At 36.3% G+C, this 22451-nt stretch overlaps 1 protein-coding gene and 1 non-coding gene across 2 annotated transcripts; both read left to right on the forward strand.

The window, feature by feature from the left end:
• The first annotated feature begins 748 nt into the window (after nt 1–748).
• On the forward strand, nt 749–820 carry trnaq-uug (transfer RNA glutamine (anticodon UUG)). Its single transcript has one exon. It is a non-coding gene; the product is annotated as a tRNA-Gln (tRNA).
• An 8841-nt stretch (nt 821–9661) lies between these two features.
• On the forward strand, nt 9662–14782 carry LOC134326634 (uncharacterized). The gene is made up of 8 exons (XM_063008803.1): nt 9662–9704; nt 11915–11953; nt 12117–12306; nt 12506–12620; nt 12704–12927; nt 13275–13480; nt 13570–13729; nt 14302–14782. The coding sequence occupies exons 3-8, from the start codon at nt 12120–12122 to the stop codon at nt 14436–14438; spliced, it is 1029 nt and encodes a 342-aa protein (XP_062864873.1). The 5' UTR covers nt 9662–9704; nt 11915–11953; nt 12117–12119; the 3' UTR covers nt 14439–14782.
• Nucleotides 14783–22451: the final 7669 nt, after the last annotated feature.

Consider the following 22451-nt stretch of genomic DNA (forward strand, 5'->3'; position numbering starts at 1 on the left):
TAGCTGGCTAGATAGTTAGTTTATCGTACCTGCCAAGCTAGCATTTTTTGGCTAACGTTAAAACATAGCTATAATAAATTTATTAATTATCAAAAATATGAAATTATTTGATTATATATATTGTTCTGTTACTACAATATATCGGTATTTTCAATATAATGTTTTAGTAAGTTTTTAGTCATAAAGAGCAGCTGTTAACGTTACCTTGAAATCCTCAGTGAGTAAGTGTTAAAGATAACGGTTTTCCTATTTAAACTGAACTATGTGAGCGAGGCTCCTCGCGCATGCGTTTAGGGTAGCTTTCGTATTGAAGTAGTGAACTGATTCTATCTGACACCCCCATGTATTAACGTTAAGGTAATAGTTAAAAATCACTTTTCAGTTATCATTGTTATAAGCAGTTATCATGGTTTATAGTACATACATCGGATTCAAGTCAAACAAGCTTATCAAGCGACTGTAAAATAATTTTACACATACATATACAACTATTAAATTGGATAAAAAAAAGTTGCTTTGAGTCTCAGTCAGCCGTCATGCAGCCATAATCGGGCCAGATGTGGGGTGCCGCAATGTAGCCGAGTCTCAGTCAGCCGACAGTGCCGACATGCAGCCATATTCGGGCCAGATGTGGGGTGCCGAGCCAACAGACAGCCGACACTGCCGAACCGGAGCCGGAATCGGCCCAGATCTATCGTGCGAGCTGGGTAATTATTAACTTTTGGGCTTAAATAAGACCTCACTGTGTGGTTCCATGGTGTAATGGTTAGCACTCTGGACTTTGAATCCAGTGAACTGAGTTCACATCTCGGTGGAACCTGGTTTTATTTAAGTAATAACACTGTTATCAGTGCCGAGTAGACAATAGTGTTCCACATGTGACTGCTCTATGCCGAATTGTAACACCAAAAGGCAAATCATTGCTTACAGCGCCATCTACCGACCAACTGGGTCCTAAACTTAACTCAGTGCAGTTTTCCAACAGTGGAATAGTTTGTTATTTTGATACTTGGGTGGCAATGTTTAACTAAAATTACTTTTATTTACTGCCTAAAACTTCTAAATTACCTCAGAATTACAATCACATAAGTTTAAAAACTCTGAGATGTAAAAGTCTGAAGTTGTCTGTGTATTTTTCTTTTTGACTTCATTTACTCAGCAAATGGTAAGTTTCATTTGGGAGCTGGCGTAAGTTTCAAGTTCAGAAACATTAGCAGTATCAGGATGGTAGCGTTCAGCGCATGTGCAAGTACAACAGAGCGCTTGTGGGGTGTAGACCACGATTACTTGTGCTAGCTGTGTCAACCAAGCAGATCACCATTCAGGAAGGTATATCAGTGCCAAAATACGAGCCAGTTTGTTCAGTAAAACTTTATAAGCCAACAGCAGCGAATAAACTTAAGAGTCACCTTAGATTACATGTTAACTTCCATCTATCCATCCAGCTTAAATACCATAAACACTACGTACAAAACATGTGGAGCTATTCTTACTACAGTAAAACACACTGAACTGACTTTTAAAGTGAAGTTTAAACTGTTGTACAGAGATCGTTCCCATCTAGTGGTGCTAGATAAATTACAGCTTGTTGCTTGGGTACAGATTTGTGACATTATTATTAAATTGTTGTTGTCGTGTTTGTTGTTATTTTTAACTGTTCATTTTTTAAGTGTAAAACCATAAACAGCACCGTCTTTAAATAAATGAATCACCTTGTGCTTCCACTTGAGATTTTTGTTTACGTGAACAATGTCTGAAATTTGACGAGCTTGATTAGTTTGTAATATGTGTTAAGATGATGAATGAACCTAAACACTTGCTTTTCAATTTTAAGTTTTTATTTATTTATTTTAGTTTCAATACAACGTGACCAGCAAGATAAAGAAAGCAAAAATAAAGTGTCCCAAATGTTTTTGTAACGTGTTGTAGACCTGCACTGGCGACTGTTTTTGGTATACAGGAAAGAAAAGGCTGAATGCAGGTGGAAATGTTATTTGGCAAACCAGCACTGTGTAAATATTGGACAGAACACATGATGGGTTATTTTAACTTGTTGGGTTGTGCAGTTTAACCATTGTGCTGAGCTGTGAGGTTCTTTTTTACCATGGGTCAACTATGTAACTTTACTAAAGCTTGTATTTAAATAAAATATTTACATTGCTGTCTTCAGGATTTCCTCTTTAGTGATATTTTGTGTTAATAGCTGTTCTGATCTAAAAGATGCTGCTGCCTTTGAACTTTAAAACTGAGAAGTGATTTGTGAGATAATTAATAATGAGATAAGATAAATGGGCCAGTGATAGCTCAGTGGTTAAGGTACTGGACTAGTAAACAGAAGGTTCCCGGTTCAAGCCCCGCTACCACCAAGTTGCCACTGTTGGGTCCCTGAGCAAGGCCCTTAACCCTCAATTGCTCAATGTGTAAGTCGCTTTGGATAAAAGCGTCTGCTAAATGCTGAAAATGTAAATGTAATTAACGTACCACACTGACAAGTAAAGAAGGACCCACCCCAGATAGCACGGATGTGGGCCACTCCTGGCTGAGATATGGCATTGCTGGCCCACTGTCGGGACTGGCAAACTGCATGTGAGCCAAAGGTGGCCCTCATATTGAAAACACACATTTGGCCCACATGCCCCAAAACACATCTGGTCCACTTCTGGCAAAGATATGGCAATGTTACCTACACGTGTGCCATAAGTGGCCCACATATAAAAAAACTCATATGGCCCACAAGTTCCAAAACAGATGTGGTCCACTTCTGGTAGAGATGTGGCAGTGTTACCCACATGTGTGCCATAAGTGGCCCACATATAAAAAAAACTCATATGGTCCACAAGTTCCAAAACAGATGTGGTCCACTTCTGGTAGAGATGTGGCAGTGTTACCCACATGTGTGCCATAAGTGGCCCACATATAAAAAAAGTCATATGGCCCACAAGTTCCAAAACAGATGTGGTCCACTTCTGGTAAAGATGTGGCAGTGTTACCCACATGTGTGCCATAAGTGGCCCACATATAAAAAAACTCATATGGCCCACAATTTCCAAAACAGATGTGGTCCACTTCTGGTAGAGATGTGGCAGTGTTACCTACATGTGTGCCATAAGTGGCCCACATATAAAAAAATAAAATCATTCAACTGAATCGAAGGAGTGTGCATTTAAGCCAAGCTTCAAAAGAAATTGTTCTCAAATAATCCGCACCAACATATAAACATATAAAACATGTCTGTTGATGCATGGTCAATAATCCAGGTACACAATTCTACAAAGTTGAATCAGTTCATCTGGACACAAGTAGAGATACGTTTCGTCTCTTCCTGACTGAAGAAGTCATTCGGATTGAGTGAAGAAACGTATCTCTACTACAAACTTGTGTCCAGATGAACTGATTCAACTTTGTGGCATATAAAACATGCTTTATTTATATATATATATATATATATATATATATATATATATATATATATATACAGTACAGGCCAAAAGTTTGGACACACCTTCTCATTCCTGTGGTTTTTCTTAATTTTTTTTAAATTTTCTACATTGTAGATTAATACTAAAGACATCCAAACTATGAAGGAACACATATGGAATTATGTAGTAAACAAAAAAGTGTTAAACAAACCAGAATATGTTTTATATTTTAGATTCTTCAAAGTAGCCATCTTTTGCTTTAATGACAGATTTGCACACTCTTTGAAATTTTCTCAACCAGCTTTATTAGGTTTCCACCTGGAATGGTTTTCAATGAATGTTTGTGCCTTGTCTAGAGTGAATTTTTGGAATTTGTTGCTTTTTTAATGTGTTTGAGACCATCAGTTGGGTTGTGCAGAGGTAGAGTTGGTAAAATATAAAACATATTCTGGTTTGTTTAACACTTTTTGGTTCACTACATAATTCTTCATAGTTTGGATGTCTTCAGTATTAATCTACAATGTAGAAAATAAAAATAATCAAGAAAAAACATTGAAGAGAAGGTGTGTCCAAACTTTTGGCTGGTGTGTCCAAACTTTTGGCCTGTACTGTATATATATATATATATATATATATATATATTGCTGCTGCAAGATTAAAGGTGGAACAAAAACTTCCAAGCTAGTAAGGTGAGTGTATGTTTCAACCACACACCGTACATATATAGCCTGTTTACATTTACATCACATTCAGATCACATTAACAAGCATCTGAGTTTAATCACAAGAACCAGCAGTAGAATTTACTGCATGGGCTGAATCTCAAACAGCACCCCCTTCCTACACAGTGTTCTATAGAATACACTAGGATCGATGGGCTTGTAGCGCACTACAGGAGTTGGAAGGTATTCAGCCACAAAGTGAGAGGCTGCTTCAGCCTGACAACATGATCTGAAGAGGTAAAACAAGACGATGCTGTAAAAGAAGTAAATAATTCTGCATAAAATATTATTTAGAATGTTTTACCTTAGCATATCATGCAGCTCTATGATTGTAAAATAACGCACGTATTGGGAACACAGCCGTTGAACCGAACGCGCATGCGCAGCACAAGGCAACGTTGATTGATGAGCAGAGCAGCAACTTCTGATGCCCAAACTGGTAAGTAAATAATTTTATGGTTTACCTAGCTAGCTGTTACTATTTATTACGCTTATATTTCTTGGGTGATCTTAAACAAAACACAAACAGCATTTTAAAAAACAGTATTCAAAAATCGCATTTACAAGTGTTCTGCTGAGTAAAACACAGCCGGTGTTCTGTCGATTTGTCCTACCCTATCGAAACTTCCTACCGTAGCGCAGATTTATAGATCTATCTGTCGATTTGTCCTACCCTATCGAAACTTCCTACCGTAGCGCAGATTTATAGATCTATCTGTCGATTTGTCCTACCCTATCGAAATGTATTCCTGTAGTAAATATTTAAGTTTTATCGATCTATTCTTATTAAAATTATGTCTATCATATTATAAATTATAGGTATCTTATTATAACTAGTGGTAGCACATCTCGATAGGTATGTATCTTATTATAAACAATAGGTAGGACATCTCGATAGCTCTATATCTTATTATAAACAATAGGTAGGACATCTCGATAGGTATGTATCTTATTATAAACAATAGGTAGGACATCTCGATAGGTATGTATCTTATTATAAACTATAGGTAGCACATCTCGATAGGTATGTATCTTATTATAAACAATAGGTAGGACATCTCGATAGCTCTATATCTTATTATAAACAATAGGTAGGACATCTCGATAGGTATGTATCTTATTATAAACTATAGGTAGGACATCTCGATAGGTCTATATCTTATTATAAACAATAGGTAGGACATCTCGATAGCTCTATATCTTATTATAAACAATAGGTAGGACATCTCGATAGGTATGTATCTTATTATAAACTATAGGTAGGACATCTCGATAGGTATGTATATTATTATAAACAATAGGTAGGACATCTCGATAGGTATGTATCTTATTATAAACAATAGGTAGGACATCTCGATAGGTATGTATCTTATTATAAACTATAGGTAGCACATCTCGATAGCTCTATATCTTATTATAAACAATAGGTAGCACATCTCGATAGGTCTATATCTTATTATAAACAATAGGTAGGACATCTCGATAGGTCTATATCTTATTATAAACAATAGGTAGGACATCTCGATAGCTCTATATCTTATTATAAACAATAGGTAGGACATCTCGATAGGTATGTATCTTATTATAAACTATAGGTAGCACATCTCGATAGGTATGTATATTATTATAAACAATAGGTAGGACATCTCGATAGGTATGTATCTTATTATAAACTATAGGTAGGACATCTCGATAGGTATGTATCTTATTATAAACTATAGGTAGCACATCTCGATAGGTATGTATATTATTATAAACAATAGGTAGGACATCTCGATAGGTATGTATCTTATTATAAACAATAGACAGCGCATCTCGATAGATCTATGTCTTATTATAAATAGTGTTAGCACATCTCGATGGGCTTATATTTTATTACAAATGATAGGTAGCACACTTGATTTATTGACCTGTCTCTCAGACATTTATCTTAATTTTTAATTTATTTATTAGGATTTTAACATCATGGTTACATTCATGACAGGGCAGGTAGTTACTCATTACACAAGATTTATTAGTTCACACATTTAATATCAAACACAGTCAGAGACAGTTTTGTATCTTCAATTTACCTCACTTGCATGTCTTTGGACTGTGGGAGAAAACTAGAGCACCCGGAAAAAACCCCCCACATACACATGGGGAGAACATGCAAACTCCTCACAGAAAGAATCCACCTGTAAATGGAGCCCAGGACCTTCTTGCTGTGAATCAACAAAGCTACCCACTGAGCCACTATACAGCCCATACATCTCAAATAATTGTGTAATTTTTAAACTAGTTTATTAACAACAACACATCCTGAGTCTCTGGTGGATGTGTCTACATTTTTTACATATGTATTTTGGGTGTGATTTGTTATATTCTGCACATTAAAATGTACCCATCTACTGTCACACTGCACCTGAGTAAAACAGGTAACAATGCTGTACAAATCAGTAAATAATGTTCACAATAACTTTTTAATAATAAAGGTAAAATTAGATAAAATATATCTGTATATCTGTATAATATAGCTGCTCTAAATATCTATCATTTCAATCATGCTCTTGTCAGCTCTGTCTTGCAGCATGGAGCAACTTATGCAGTAATCCTCTGCATTGTCTTAAATCACCACTCAGCCCTGCTGTCATGAAGTTCACTTGGCTTTATAATTCCTATTAATTAATGGAGACAGTGGCAAAATCTGGTTTAGCAAAATTCTAACTAGTTTAAAATGTTCAATAACAATATTACCTCCAGCTATTTATACATGCATATGAACTTGAGTTCATCCTGAAAAACTTATCATGTATAAGCACTCTGTAGTTCTAAAATTACTGACTGTAGTTCATCTGTTTCTCTACATACTTTTTAACCTGCTTTCACCCTGTTCTTCAGTGGTCAGACCCCCCACAGGACCACTACAGAGCAGGTATTATTTGGGTGGTGGATCATTCTCAGCACTGCAGTGACACTGACATGGTGTTAGTGTGTGTTGTGCTGGTATGAATGGATCAGACACAGCAGTGCTGAGTTTTTAAACACCTCACTGCTGGACTGAGATTGGTCCACCAACCAAAAATATCCAGCCTACAGCACCCTGTGGGCAGTGTCCTGTGACCACTGATGAAGGTCTAGAAGATGACCGACTCAAACAGCAGCAATAGATGAGCGATCGTCTCTGACTTTACATCTACAAGGTGGACCAACTAGGTAGGAGTGTCTAATAGAGTGGACAGTGAGTGGACACTGTATTTTAAAACTCCAGCAGCACTGCTGTTTCTGATCCACTCATACCATCACAACACACAATAACACACCACCACCATGGCAGTGTCACTGCAGTGCTGAGAATGATCCACCACCTAAATAATACCTGCTCTGTGGGGGTTCTGACCATTGACGAACAGCATGAAGGGAGCTAACAAAGCATGCAGAGAAACAGATGGACTACAGTCAGTAATTGTAGAACTACAAGCGAGTTCTTTTGGCTATGTAGTGTGTATATGTAGTGTTGGCTATGTAGTGAGTATTATATGTATATACAGTATATGTATGTATATACAGTATGTATATATATATATATATATATATATATGTGTATGTGTGTATGATGTATGTACATTTTGATTTTGTAGTAAATAATATTCTAACCCGAAGAACATCTTAATCTCAAATAATTAGAACTAAACTGACAGGGGAGCAGCAAAAAATAGTTGTACATATACAAATAACTGAGTACATAAAAAACGTAATAAATGCTCAACATATTCATTCAGTAATTCACTTTAAACTCAACTTTAACTTCAAACAACCGTTACTGTACATATTGAACTGCTAATAAAGCACAAAACTGAAAAATAACCTAATACATTTTGTGTTGTCATAATGTTAAGGTCGCAGATGGTTATTTAAAAATGATTGGCTTTTCTAGATGTATGAAAAACGCATCTAAAATTACCAAAGGCATGTATAAACGTGGTTAAATACAACGTTAACACAGCATTATTAAGATACACAGTTATTTAACTGTAATCAATCAAGTACAGCTCATTTAAGCACTTTGAATATTTTTATATAGCTTTTTTTTTTAAAGTCACATAATAACATCATTACATACACTTAAACTTTAAACTTTTTAAAGAATTAAAACGAAACCATACGTTACTAACCGCTAGAACAAATAAATTAGGCAAAGGTAGCACAGAATTATAGGCGTTCCCCGCAACGAGTCAAAACCGATGTGCGCATGCTCAGTAGGACAAATCGATGGGTAGGATAAATCGACAGAACACCGGGTGTAAACAGCAACAGAAACACGACTTAAACAAACTGAGGTAAAACAAAAAGTCGCGATATTGGTTCATTTTACGCGAAATTTTTGTGTTTGTTTTGTTTTATCAGGTTATACAGCATAAAATATTTGGATGAAAGTCAGGACTGATTGACAGTTCACCTCAGCAGGCAGGTTATCTACACACAGCTAACGGCTAATTTACCTCAGGACTGCAATATCGTTCTGCATGAAAAAATACAAACACGTCGATATTTAGTCAAGGTAATCCAACATGCTTTAGAATTACGAAAATATAAATGTTGGCATGTTTAAATCAAACGGGGATTATAAAAACCATAATATTAACTTCATGCAGGGTAATATTTGAGCTGAAGTTACTGTATTTTGACGAGGATTTCATGTTGGAGGTTGATAAATGAGTGAACACTAGTGCTAACTATAAGCTAAAATTAGCTCCCGCGCGCAGGAAACAAGTAGCTAATACAAAATAATGAATATAAAATAATTATTCATCATTAAGTGCTGTTAAATCCATTCTGATTTCTGGCTCACTACAAAACAACTTTTATTTCTCCAAAAGAGTTACTGTCAATTTGGAAATTCCAAAATTAATGTTTTCCACAGTCACATACCTTTCTTCACTAACCAGTTGAAACAGATTCTCACAGCTACAGGCTAAACCAAATTCAGCTTTCAGTAACCATAATTATAAAAGCTTGATTGATTTACATGTTAAAATTAGTTCATCTGTGTAAACGTTCTCTCTGTGTAAACTAATCTTTAATTTCAGTGAAATCAGTGGGTCAGAAACATCTCTATCTCTGTCCTTTAAGAGGCTATCTAAAAAGCGCACAAAATAACCTAATACGTTTTATTTCCATCTTGCACAACGAAGAATTTATTTGTTGCCTATGTGTTACTGCACCATCACCATTAGATGTATGGAAACAAAGTCAAATGTGTATGTATTATTAATGTGTTAAAAAATCAATTTTTACCATCATACGTTTATTCAGTTTTCGGCTTCTATACTTTATTGAATAAATAAACGGTACAGTGATCCACAAACCAGCCAACTTGGTTTCACAGTGCATTAGTAAAGTGTTAATACTTCATTTTTTCTTTTCCCTTTTAGAGCATCTGACTGGAGATATTCTGAAGAGCAGAAAAAAAAACAGTTAAGTGTATAATGGAGAGACATTGGTGGAATACAACACGCAGCAATTTAAGGAAGAAAGCTAAGAAAAGGATCAATGGTTTACTAGAATCTTTGAGTGAAGAAGATGTGGGTGGAAGTTTTGGAGATGTTTCCTTAGTGTCCCCCAAAAACTGTGCGATATGTGTGTCAGGGAATAATGGGGCTAGTATGTCATCTTGTCACAGTTCTGACGATGATGAAGATTCTCCCAAAGATGATTTAGTAGGCTGTTTGAGAGAGTGGGCAACTTGTTTTAGTATTTCATTGGTTGCGTTGTCTGCTCTGCTGTGTATACTGAAAGCTCACCATCCATCCTTGCCCAAAGATGCACGATCATTGCTCAAAACACAAACTTCATACAATGGTGCTTATTTGGCTGGTGGATCATTTTATTACTTTGGTGTGTTGAATATGTTCAGTGGGGTGTTTGAAAAATTGTCATCTTTTGTCCCAAATCGGCACACTTTTAAGTTACAGTTGAATATTGATGGTCTTCCGATTTTTAAAAGCTGTGCTGTGCAATTCTGGCCAATTTTAGGGATGCTTAAAGGCTGTACAAAGAAGCCTGTTTTGATAGCCATATTTTGTGGTAATTTGAAGCCTCGGTCATTGTCAGAGTACCTGAAAGATCTGGTCAGTGAATTGAAATCAATGAGTAGTGGGTTTGTTGTCAGTGGTAAAACTTTTTACTTGACATTGTCCTCAGTTGTTTGTGATGCTCCTGCTAGGGCATTTATTAAGGGTATTAAATCCCACAATGGCTACAGCGGCTGTGACAAATGTGTACAGTCTGGTGTTTATATCAGCAATCGAATGACATTTCCTGAAGTGGATGCAAGACAAAGAACAGATGTGTCTTTTGCAAACTTAGAGGATGAAGACCATCATGTGCAACCTTCTCCTCTTTCTGAAACCACTGTTGGTATGGTCAGTGGTTTTCCACATGACTACATGCATTTAGTGTGCTTAGGCGTGATGTGTCGCCTGCTGGACTTGTGGAGGGGCAATGGTGGCCCCTTGCGTTGCCGGATTTCATCTCAACAGGTGTATTGCATCTCAGAAAAATTGATTGCTCTGAGGCCTAACATACCAACAGAATTTGCCAGAAGACCTAGCAGGCTTTCTGAGCGGTTACGGTGGAAGGCAACAGAGCTACGCCAGTTTTTACTGTACACAGGTCCTGTAGTTCTCAGAGATGTGTTACCTACTGAGATTTATCAGAACTTTATGTTGTTATCTGTGAGCATGAATTTTTGGTTTATAATATACATGGGCTGATACACCTTTGTGGTAATGTAAAGATTCATGGCCATTTGGACCTTATATCAGGGTTTCCTTTTGAAAATTACCTGAAACAATTAAAAAAAATGGTCCGGAAGCCTAGATATCCATTGTCCCAAGTCATACGAAGACTTTCAGAACTTAATTGTTCCACAGATGTTTCTTTGCCCTCCCCTAGAACAGCATTGAAAATGCAGCATTCGGGTGGTCCTGTCACTCAGACCTTTGAAGGAACCATTTGTCAGTTTAAAGAGCTGGTAATGGATGAGTTCATCATTAACACATCAGAGAGGGATTGCTGCATTACAGTGAATAGCAAAATTGTCTTGGTTCAGAATATCATTGTCCTTGAGGGAGTGAAATACATTGTCTGCAAAGAATTCAGGCATGCCACAAAGGTTTTTGACTATCCAATTGATTCAACAGATTTAGGAATTTGTTTTGTGTCAGATCTCTCTTCTACTCTACTGTGCCTTAAGCTTGAAGGCTGTATACGGAAGTGTGTCCGGTTACCTGTAGAGTCTGGTTTTGTTGTCATTCCGCTTCTACATGCAGAGTCCTCCTAAATATTTGAGATATTGTGACCAAAAATATTTAATTAATAGTAATATATTCCAAACAAGAGCAACAGGAATAATAATATAAAATATATAAAATGAGCATAAAGCTATGGTTATCACTTGATTTTTGGTCACAATATTCCTTTGAATTAAAAGGGGCTACTTTACAGTTTACTGTGTTTTTTTTATTTGCAATGTTACATAAAGCTGATCTAATATGTAGTATTGGCTGCGTGTGCCACGCTTAGCGTATACTACATATCACATCAACAATATTTTAACCCTGCAAATTGTAAAGAAGCGAGCGGAGTGTAGCAAACATGTAGAAATGGAGGTTGAGCTGTAAGGTTTAGTGACTGACTTGTATATAGATTCATCCTAATTCTTTGTCTGAAATATGCAGTGTGGTAACAGATTTTTATTTTTTTTTAACTGTGATTCATGGTCTCTGTGCAGACAGACCGAGTGCTGACTGACTGGCTCTTAGTTGTGTATGTGAGTGATTTAATTTCAGCTATTACTGTTTGTTGTAAATGCTATCATTACAATTTCATTGACGTTACTGCTTATTGATGCCAATACTTATCAATATTCTTATTAATACTACTCTCCATAATTTATAATTGTCTGTGTGTGTGTGTGCTTGCTTGATTTTTAGATAATGTATTATATTGTAGAGTTTTTACAAACAAACGAAGTTGCAGTTGTCCCATCAATTTGGGTTAAAAATGGAATGTGTCAGTGGCCGCTGACATATAAAATGAGTGACATCATGAGAGCTACACGGAATCAAGAGCAGCCTGGAGACCATTGGGAGTCATTCAGTATAAAGATTTTATATACAACTGGTATGTACATAAAGGATTTATTTGCAGATTGATGGAGTTTAACTCTGGTTAATACTTGTGGAGACGTACCTTCAAATTAATGTACATTGTAGAAAGTTTTTTGCATTGTGGGAATGGTTTCTTCTGTCTACAAGGAGTTCAAACTGTACTTGCAACTCATTTAACAAAATGTGCCCTTTTTTCCTTTGTTTCTCTTCAGACAACTATAACAGTGCACGTTTGAAACTCCCTGAGGCAGAAGCCATGACTGACATCCACACAGCGGAAGAAGATCAAGATGACACAATGGCAAAAAAATCCAAGAGAAAAAAAATGTAAATGAGTTAAAAGTTATTTTCCTATATCGTAATGCTTGTCATTTAAAATAATTTAGTTTTCTATGTATTACCCTCACAAGACCCAACAACAGACTTCTTGACAGTGAAAGTGATGATGACCTCCCTATCAAAAAGAGCAAAAAACTCCCACCACCACCAGTAATAAAGCATCCAAACCCAGGATTGGCTAGCTCCAAGATTCAACCAAGACCAGTGAGCCCCGAGACCGGAGGTGGATCGGCGAGCCCCGAGACCGGACATGGAACATCTCAAAGCAGAAGATGGCCCTCTCATGATTTTGCATGTGAGTAATTTTATAACTTGTTTACAATATGATGTTCTAAGTCAGTGTTCTTATTACTGTTTAACTTGATGCTTTTATTCTGAGCGACTTACAAGGTTACTTGTATTACAGATAGGTCAACATGTTAGGAGTCTTGCCCAATGAGTGTAGCACAGTGTGGTTACCCAGACCGGGAATCAAACCCCAGATTTCTTTCAGTCTAAATTAATATTAATTTCACTGCTTTTAATTACTGGGTAAATAGTATTAGCATGACTAATGACATTTATATACAATTTATTTAAAATCTGCCTGTATCCTAAGTCTAACCCTTTCTGTTATCATGTATTGTTCTTATTGTTTTTCAGCTGTTCTACATCATCTACTGATAAAACAAGAAATGGTCATAGACCAATTGAAGATCATCCTGAGAACTGTTCAGGCTATACAAGGAAGTACTGGAGGTCCAAGCGAGCAAGATTTTGATGAAGGGGCACTGCCGCTTACAGATCTTGAGTCACTGCTTGATCTGGAGAATGTTCTGAAAAATGAACAAGAGCTCAAAAACAAAATGGTAATAATACATTACTTTTACGTCTTTCTGACTTTTCTTGATGAAAGGTCTGTATCTTGTACACACAGTTAGTGCATAATTGTTTGCAGATCACTGCTTTGGGGCTTAATGGAGGGGTGGACCTGAAGGATACCGTGTGGCGAATTATGAAGCGAACTGTGACTAACTCTCTGGCCAAGAAATTGAACTGGCGGGGCATAAATGGGAAAACGGCATTCAACAGCTTGTTACTAAAAGATGTGATTGCTGGTAAGTGCTGTTTTATACTACTGACTTGTTTGGTTACCATAAACTCTGATTCCTTGAAATTGACTTAATGCTTTAAAGCCACAATGTTTCTGTGTGATAAAAATAGTGTACTTGTTGCCCACTTTTGTTCCACTGCAACTTAAGGAATGAAAAAATAGAAATTAAGGGTTTAAGCAAAAGAGTAGCTTTTATATTGAAATGCATTGTTTGGTGTGTGAGGTAAAATGATGTGGATTTGTTAAGATGTTGACCCATTTGAAAAGTTATGAGAAGTTGTCGGTAAATCAGAATGAGATTAAAAGAAAATTATTTAATCAAAATGTCAGCTGTGATAAAGGAAGTGTTAAATTCAGCATGAGTGAAAAGGTTAATTTCGCATGGTTAACGTTTTTCATTTTAAAAAGGATAAAAGGCAACAGCTATTTTAAACATTTTGTTAAAACGGCAGATGGATTTAAATTAAAATTTTGAGCTCAGTAGTGCATTTATGAGTGTCACGTTCTGTAATAACACTTGCTTTACTAAGCATTATAATCTCTGTTTTTTTGTTGTTGTTTGTTTTTTCCATAAAGGAGCTGTTAGAAGAAATCGGCTCACCAGACTGGCAACAAATCAAGAAATTGAGTTCTACATAAAAAGATGGCTACATTTAGCAATAGATAGAGAAGGAGGGAGGAAGTTACGGCAGGAGAGACGGTCTGTCTTGTAAGGTCCCCGTCCCCCCCTCTTCTTATCATTTGTAGCTCTCTGGTCCTACTTGGATGCTGTCTATGCAACGGATAGAAAGAGAGAATTTCTCTTTGTTAACTTTGGACTGTTTGATTGTTAAAGATGTTGGTGCTGTTTCCAAATATTCACTTGTTCCTGAGTTTCATGCTGACCATTGTATTGGACAGAGAAGTAACTTGTAACTTTAGTTATTTTTGGTTTTAAAGAAATACAAGTATTGTGTGCACTATGATTTCAGTGTTTATTTTAAATGTTTACAATGGAAAATGGGCAATGGAAAGAGAAAGCAGGACAGTAGTTTGAATGTTAGATAAATTAAATAGTTTTGCACTATTCCAGTGTTTGCTTCCATTTTTTGCTTTCAGATGGCATTGAGATAGTATATAGTATACAGTGTATCACAAAAGTGAGTACACCCCTCACATTTCTGCAGATATTTAAGTATATCTTTTCATGGGACAACACTGACAAAATGACACTTTGACACAATGAAAAGTAGTCTGTGTGCAGCTTATATAACAGTGTAAATTTATTCTTCCCTCAAAATAACTCAATATACAGCCATTAATGTCTAAACCACCGGCAACAAAAGTGAGTACACCCCTAAGAGACTACACCCCTAAATGTCCAAATTGAGCACTGCTTGTCATTTTCCCTCCAAAATGTCATGTGACTCGTAAGTGTTACTAGGTCTCAGGTGTGCATAGGGAGCAGGTGTGTTCAATTTAGTAGTACAGCTCTCACACTCTCTCATACTGGTCACTGAAAGTTCCAACATGGCACCTCATGGCAAAGAACTCTCTGAGGATCTTAAAAGACGAATTGTTGCGCTACAAGAAGATTGCCAACACCCTGAAACTGAGCTGCAGCACAGTGGCCAAGATCATCCAGCATTTTAAAAGAGCAGGGTCCACTCAGAACAGACCTCGTGTTGGTCGTCCAAAGAAGCTGAGTGCACGTGCTCAGCGTCACATCCAACTGCTGTCTTTGAAAGATAGGCGCAGGAGTGCTGTCAGCATTGCAGCAGAGATTGAAAAGGTGGGGGGTCAGCCTGTCAGTGCTCAGACCATACGCCGCACACTACATCAAATTGGTCTGCATGGCTGTCACCCCAGAAGGAAGCCTCTTCTGAAGTCTCTACACAAGAAAGCCCGCAAACAGTTTGCTGAAGACATGTCAACAAAGGACATGGATTACTGGAACCATGTCCTATGGTCTGATGAGACCAAGATTAATTTGTTTGGTTCAGATGGTCTCAAGCATGTGTGGCGGCAATCAGGTGAGGAGTACAAAAATAAGTGTGTCATGCCTACAGTCAAGCATAGTGGTGGGAATGCCATGGTCTGGGGCTGCATGAGTGCAGCAGATGTTGGGGAGTTACATTTCATTGAGGGACACATGAACTCCAATATGTACTGTGAAATACTGAAGCAGAGCATGATCCCCTCCCTCCGGAAACTGGGTCGCAGGGCAGTGTTCCAGCATGATAATGACCCCAAACACACCTCTAAGACGACCACTGCTTTATTGAAGAGGCTGAGGGTAAAGGTGATGGACTGGCCAAGCATGTCTCCAGACCTAAACCCAATAGAACATCTTTGGGGCATCCTCAAGCGGAAGGTGGAGGAGCGCAAAGTCTCGAATATCCGCCAGCTCCGTGATGTCGTCATGAAGGAGTGGAAAAGCATTCCAGTGAAGCTCTGGTAAACTCCATGCCCAGGAGAGTTAAGGCAGTTCTGGGAAATAATGGTGGCCACACAAAATATTGACACTTCAGGAACTTTCACTAAGGGGTGTACTCACTTTTGTTGCCGGTGGTTTAGACATTAATGGCTGTATATTGAGTTATTTTGAGGGAAGAATAAATTTACACTGTTATATAAGCTGCACACAGACTACTTTTCATTGTGTCAAAGTGTCATTTTGTCAGTGTTGTCCCATGAAAAGATATACTTAAATATCTGCAGAAATGTGAGGGGTGTACTCACTTTTGTGATACACTGTATATTGCTATATATGATGCAATTTCACCTGTGTCTTGGATAGAAATCAAGGCTAAGTATTTTAAGTTTAAAAATTATTTCATTCCAGTATCCTGTGTGAAGGCCTGTAAAGACTGCAACAAAAGTGAAATTGCAAAATATACTGCTTTTTAATTGCTAAAACACTGCATGGTTTTTCCCAACAGCTCACTGCTGAAAAATGCGTTCAGGACTCATTTATTTAGCAACACTAGTGAGTTTATCATTATGCATTAAGAAGAATTTCATATTTTAGATGTTTGGAGTTGCTTAAGAGTGTAAAAAGTGCTATGAAATGGTGTCTATATGACCAAGTCTGCGGCCGGGAGCGGTCCACCCAAGTGCCGTCAATCCATGCGGCAAGTGAGCCGGATGAAAATGGGGAATGTGGGCCAGATCTGGGCCAGAATCGTTTTACTGTCTAAAATGAGTCTGGTGCAGATCTGTTCCAGATATGGCCCACATCTTGTGGTCAGCTTCTGGTCCAGATTTGGCCCAGTTGTGTGCTTCACTTTTGGCTGACGTGTGACCCTAATCTGGTGCATATGTGGCCCAAATCTTGCAACTGGGAGCGGTCCGCCCAATCGCCGTCAATCCATGTGGCAAGTGGGCCAGATGAAAATGGGGGATATGGGCCAGATCTGGGCCAGAATTATTTTGCTATCTGGGTAGCCTAAAAATCTACTCAAGTAAAAAGTAGAATGTACTTTTTTTTTTACAGAGTAAACGTTACAGAGTAAACGTTACTTCGTTACTTTTTTAACCACAGGGGGGCGTGTCTCTTCTGTGTAATGCAAACATAACAAGTGGATATAAATCTCACAATAGTTGTTTTTAATTAAAATATAATAGAATAAACATGTTGATACAACATTTAAAACATTTAGTGCTGTGTAATGTGTCATTTTAGTTCCATAAAACATTTTGAACTGTATAACCACTAGTGATGTGTCGGCTCTTGAAAATGAACTGAGTAAAAGATCCGACTCCCCATCTCAGAATTCACTGCAGCAGTTTCCCAGACGCGATTTTATTTTGCGTTTTTTTATTTTACTCAGTAACGGATGTTATTTAAAATGTAGCGAATTACAGTTCTTAATACAAAACATACTTAAGTAAAAGTAAAATTACTGGCTGTAAAATCTACTTTAAAAAGTACAAGTACACACAAAAAAATACTCAATTACAGTAACACGAGTAAATGTAATTCGTTACTTTCCACCTCTGTAAAATACTTCCCACACTCTTAACAGTGATGTAGTTTCTCTATGTGAATATGCTGATGCCGTTTGAGATTATTTTCATTAGCAAAAATATTTCCACACACTGAGCAGTGATATGGCTTCTCTCCTGTGTGAATACGCTGGTGTACTTTAAGGGCACTACTTTGAGTAAAGCTCTTTCCACACTCAGTGCAGTTATACGGTTTCTCTCCTGTGTGAATACGCTGGTGTTTTTGAAGCAAATTCTGTTGAGAAAAACTGCTTCCACACTCTAAGCAGTGATATGGTTTCACTCCTGTGTGAATACGCTGGTGTATTTTAAGGTTACTGCTTTGAGTAAAACTCTTTTTACACTCTGAACACTGATATGGCTTCTTTCCTGTGTGAATGTGCTGGTGTTTTTGAAGCGTACTCTGACAAGAAAAACTGCTTCCACACTGAGCAGTGATACGGCTTCTCTCCTGTATAAATGCGCTGGTGTCGTTAGAGATTACTGTGCTTCATAAAACTCTTTCCACACTCTGAGCAGTGATGAAAGTTCTTCATGTTTATGCTTTGATAAGACTGTAGAAACTGTTTCCTTGGAAAGCAACAGAAACAAAGAAACAAGTGGATTAATTAGAATTACTTTTACTACATTAATACCACAATAATATTAAACTCATCACCTAGTAATAAAAGCATTAAATTCACTTCACGTCTAAGTGAGAATCTGAATTCAAAGAACATCAGGATAAAATACTTATAAATACTGCAGATATTAATAATTAAATAACTATAAATAACTTGATATAAATAAAGATATAAGAGATCTGACTTTCTCAACATCAGTCCTGCACCAAGCAAATCTAATCCAGTTCATGACAGGACTAATAATTAGCTCACAAGTGTAAATCTTTGGTGTGCTGGGAGTAAAAAAGGCTTCATAAATCACCACAATTATGAGCATAAAGCTATTTTAAACAGTCTGAATATATTAATCTAATAATATTAAATAACATAATAAAATAAAAAGAACAACAAATGCAACATAAATGTAAAAGAAACAAACAAGAAAACCCTTTACCTTCCTGTTAGAATCCTGGCAGCCACTTTAACAAAGCTGGTGTCTCCAGCAGGTCGTTTCTAATGAAGAACGTGCAGAAGATCCTTCTTACCAAGTGACTCAGCTACAAGTCTAGAGTTTAGTCCTTAAATAGAGCTGAGGACAAAGACCCAAGACCAGTTCAAAACTCTGCATTGGTCAATCATCAGACAACTATTCACACCTTCTTGTGTGAAGTACTAGCTCATTATCTATGGAACGTGTGCAAATGAACTAGATGGAGCCACAAAGCATGATGTGGTGCTAGAAATAAATTACAGCTTGTTGCTTGGGTACAAATTTGTGACTTTATTAATATTATTTTATTTTTATAATTATTAATTGTTGCCGTTGTGTTTGTTGTAATAAAAAAACCTCCTCATATTTTAAAGTGTAAAAGCACAAACATAATCTATCGTCTATAAAGATGAATCCTCTTGTGCTTATAGACTAGTTGGTTTGTAGTGTTATTTTTAAACTTCTACTGGTGTGAATGTGTGAGTTGGAAAACAAAACATGACATTAGAGAAACTGCTTGGAAGAACGTCTAGGACTGACTGTAGTCCTCTCTAAAGCTACATGAGCAGTGTTGGGGTAGTTACTCAAAAAAGTAATCCATTACTCATTACTTATTACTTAACTACAATTGTAATGGGATTACTTTACTCATTACATCCTGGAACATGTAATCTCGTTCCTCATTACTTTACTTTCACGTTACATTCTAAACCCAAACAAATACTGTATACTGGAATCAAATCTACAAACAAATTCCATTTATTTACTTTATTTATTTAGTTTTAAAAAATCCTCTCGTGCAGAGATGTGCCTGTGTTTGTTTCTGCTTTAAAACACAAACGCCATGAACCAATCAGATTTAACATCATTAAACAAGTTTATTCCTTAATTATTTGTCCTTATACTAGAGGAGCGACTTGGTTCCTTTGGTTCATTACAAAGAGTCGTTCAATAGAATCGGTTCGTTCGGAACGACAAATCCCTCATCACAGTAACTGTAATGTCATTACAAATATGTAACTGTAACGCGTTACATGACTTCGTTACAGATAAAAAGTAATCACGTGACTGTACCGCGTTCCCCCCAACACTGTAGCTGAGAGATACAGGGCTAATGGAGATGTTTTACTGCTAAGCTGCTGTTCAACTCCAGTCCAGTTGGTGACGCTGGTGCGTCTTAAGTTGTTCTGCCAACCGCCAATAAACATCATAAGAAGAACAAGAAGCTGCCGTGTTTGTACTGTAGAGCCTCATCTGTAAGTAAAATATGTATTTAATTATAACCCTTATATTTAATTATAACCACATTCTAATTAATAATAAAACTAGAGTTCATAATAAAACATCACTGTGAGGATTTGAGGAGATTTAACTCCACTTTCATTTAAACACAAACTATTAGCTGCTCCGCTAACTGTTAGCATCACACATGATTCAGTACTGATGAACCGATTCATTGAACCGAAGAATCAGTGGATTGTAACGGATTCAGAGTTTATTTATTATTAAATCTCACATTTTGATATAAACGCGTCACATTTTCAGCTTTGTTTACAGTTTGTAATGTTTGATAGAAACAGCGAGTTCTTGTAGCTTTGTTTCCAGGTTGTTTTACAGGTTTATAGTAAAAGTTAAAAGTATTAGTACAGCACTGTTATTGGGAGTGGATGAGAAACTAGATGTAAAGAACATCAGACTTAATCATTTCACTTTGGGCCACAAAACCACTTCCACCAAACTCAAAGGGTTGTTTCCCAGACAGGGATTAAGGCTTATAGTCCAGGACTACATTTAGTTTTAAATAGAGAATCTCCATTCAAAATGCTGTGTAGTCTAGGACTAGGCTTAATCCCTGTCTGTGAAACCAACCCAAAAAGTTCTATTAGAAGTCTTTTCTGTCTGATGCTGCTCAGTCCCACAATAGTTTCAACATTTTCACTCTGTTTACAGCCTCACAGCATTAAAAATAAACAGTTAAAACAGTCTAAAAGAATTTTCCTGGATTTCTCTTTAATAGGGAATAAAGTAAATTTGTCTATCTGTCCGTCTGTCTGTCAGATCTTTTAATAATGCAGTCAGCAGAAGAGGGAGACGTCACCCCCATAGATCTACAAAATGAAGGATTCCAAGAGAAACTAATAAAAAAGGAGGAGGAAGAAGATGGAAGTTACTTCTGTAAGTAATTGTGGAGCAGTTTGCCATGTTAGTACAGTACAGTGTGGTTAGTATAGTAGAAATAATAAGAGAATGTGGATAGTGGGATTAGAACCTGTACTGTACCGTACTGTCCTGTGTAGAAGTGCTGATACCTCCAGTCTGGATTAAATCTAAGTAGTATTTATTTGTGGTAACTAAACCCACAACCTTCAGTTTCCTCCAGTTGTTGAGTTTCTTCTTCACATATTGATGAATTTCAGGTGAAGGATCTTTAATCCCTGTGGAACACGTCACCTCTGAGGAACACCTCACCCCAGAGGACCAACAGTGTGGAGGTTTCCAGATGAAGCCTGTGAAGAAGGAAGAACCTGAAGATAAAGATGAACTCAGTAAGTAAAAATAACATTTATTATTGAATGTATTTGTGTCTATCACTAATACTAACACTAACAGCACCACTAAACCCTCACAGTCACGCAAACGACTCTAATCTATTTACACAAATAAAGAAAACCGTCGACCCCAACTTGTGAGAATCTGTTCAGCCATGATAATAGAGACAGCAGCTGATCTGGTGTTAAGAACCACACAAACTACAATAATAATAATAGTAATAACTTTAACTTATATAGCGTCTTTCACCAAACTCAAGGTCGATGTACACTGACAAAACAAACATAACAGAAGGGATCGATTACACATAGAATTCAAGAAGAAAAATTTAAGTATTGTGTATAGAGAAATTCACAGAGAGAAGAGATCCAGCAAAGAGTCGAGCAGAGAGTTCTAGAGTGCCTCCCATAGTGGACAACCTAAAGAAATTAATCATTCATGATGCATCATGGTACAGGACTTTATCATCAGATCTCAGTTTAACATTTACTAACAATCTTTATTATTTATAATGTTATAAATGTATTTGATTATTTATAATGTTATAAATGTATTTGATTATTTATAATGTTATAAATGTATTTGATTATTTATAATGTTATAAATGTATTTGGTTATTTATAATGTTATAAATGTAATTGATTATTTATAATGTTATAAATGTATTTGATTATTTATAATGTTATAAATGTATATGATTATTTATAATGTTATAAATGTATTTGATTATTTATAATGTTATTAATGTAATTGATTATTTATAATGTTATGAATGTAATTGATTATTTATAATGTTATGAATGTAATTGATTATTTATAATGTTATAAATGTATTTGATTATTTATAATGTTATGAATGTATTTGATTATTTATAATGTTATAAATGTATTTGATTATTTATAATGTTATAAATGTATTTATTATTTATAATGTTATGAATGTATTTTATTATTTATAATGTTATAAATGTATTTGATTATAATGTTATAAATGTATCTGATTATTTATAATGTTATAAATGTATTTGATTATTTATAATGTTATAAATGTATTTGATTATTTATAATGTTATAAATGTATCTGATTATTTATAATG

The sequence above is a fragment of the Trichomycterus rosablanca genome, chromosome 14 (genome assembly GCF_030014385.1).
Source record: "Trichomycterus rosablanca isolate fTriRos1 chromosome 14, fTriRos1.hap1, whole genome shotgun sequence".
Taxonomy (NCBI): domain Eukaryota; kingdom Metazoa; phylum Chordata; class Actinopteri; order Siluriformes; family Trichomycteridae; genus Trichomycterus; species Trichomycterus rosablanca.

Excerpts from the sequence above, each read along its gene's own strand:
- LOC134326634 (XM_063008803.1), top strand. The coding sequence starts at position 12,120 with ATGTATTATATTGTAGAGTTTTTACAAACAAACGAAGTTGCAGTTGTC. Across the intron at positions 12,621-12,703 it reads AAATCCAAGAGAAAAAAAAT|ACCCAACAACAGACTTCTTG; the intron begins GTAAATGAGTTA and ends TACCCTCACAAG. Across the intron at positions 13,481-13,569 it reads AAGAGCTCAAAAACAAAATG|ATCACTGCTTTGGGGCTTAA; the intron begins GTAATAATACAT and ends AATTGTTTGCAG.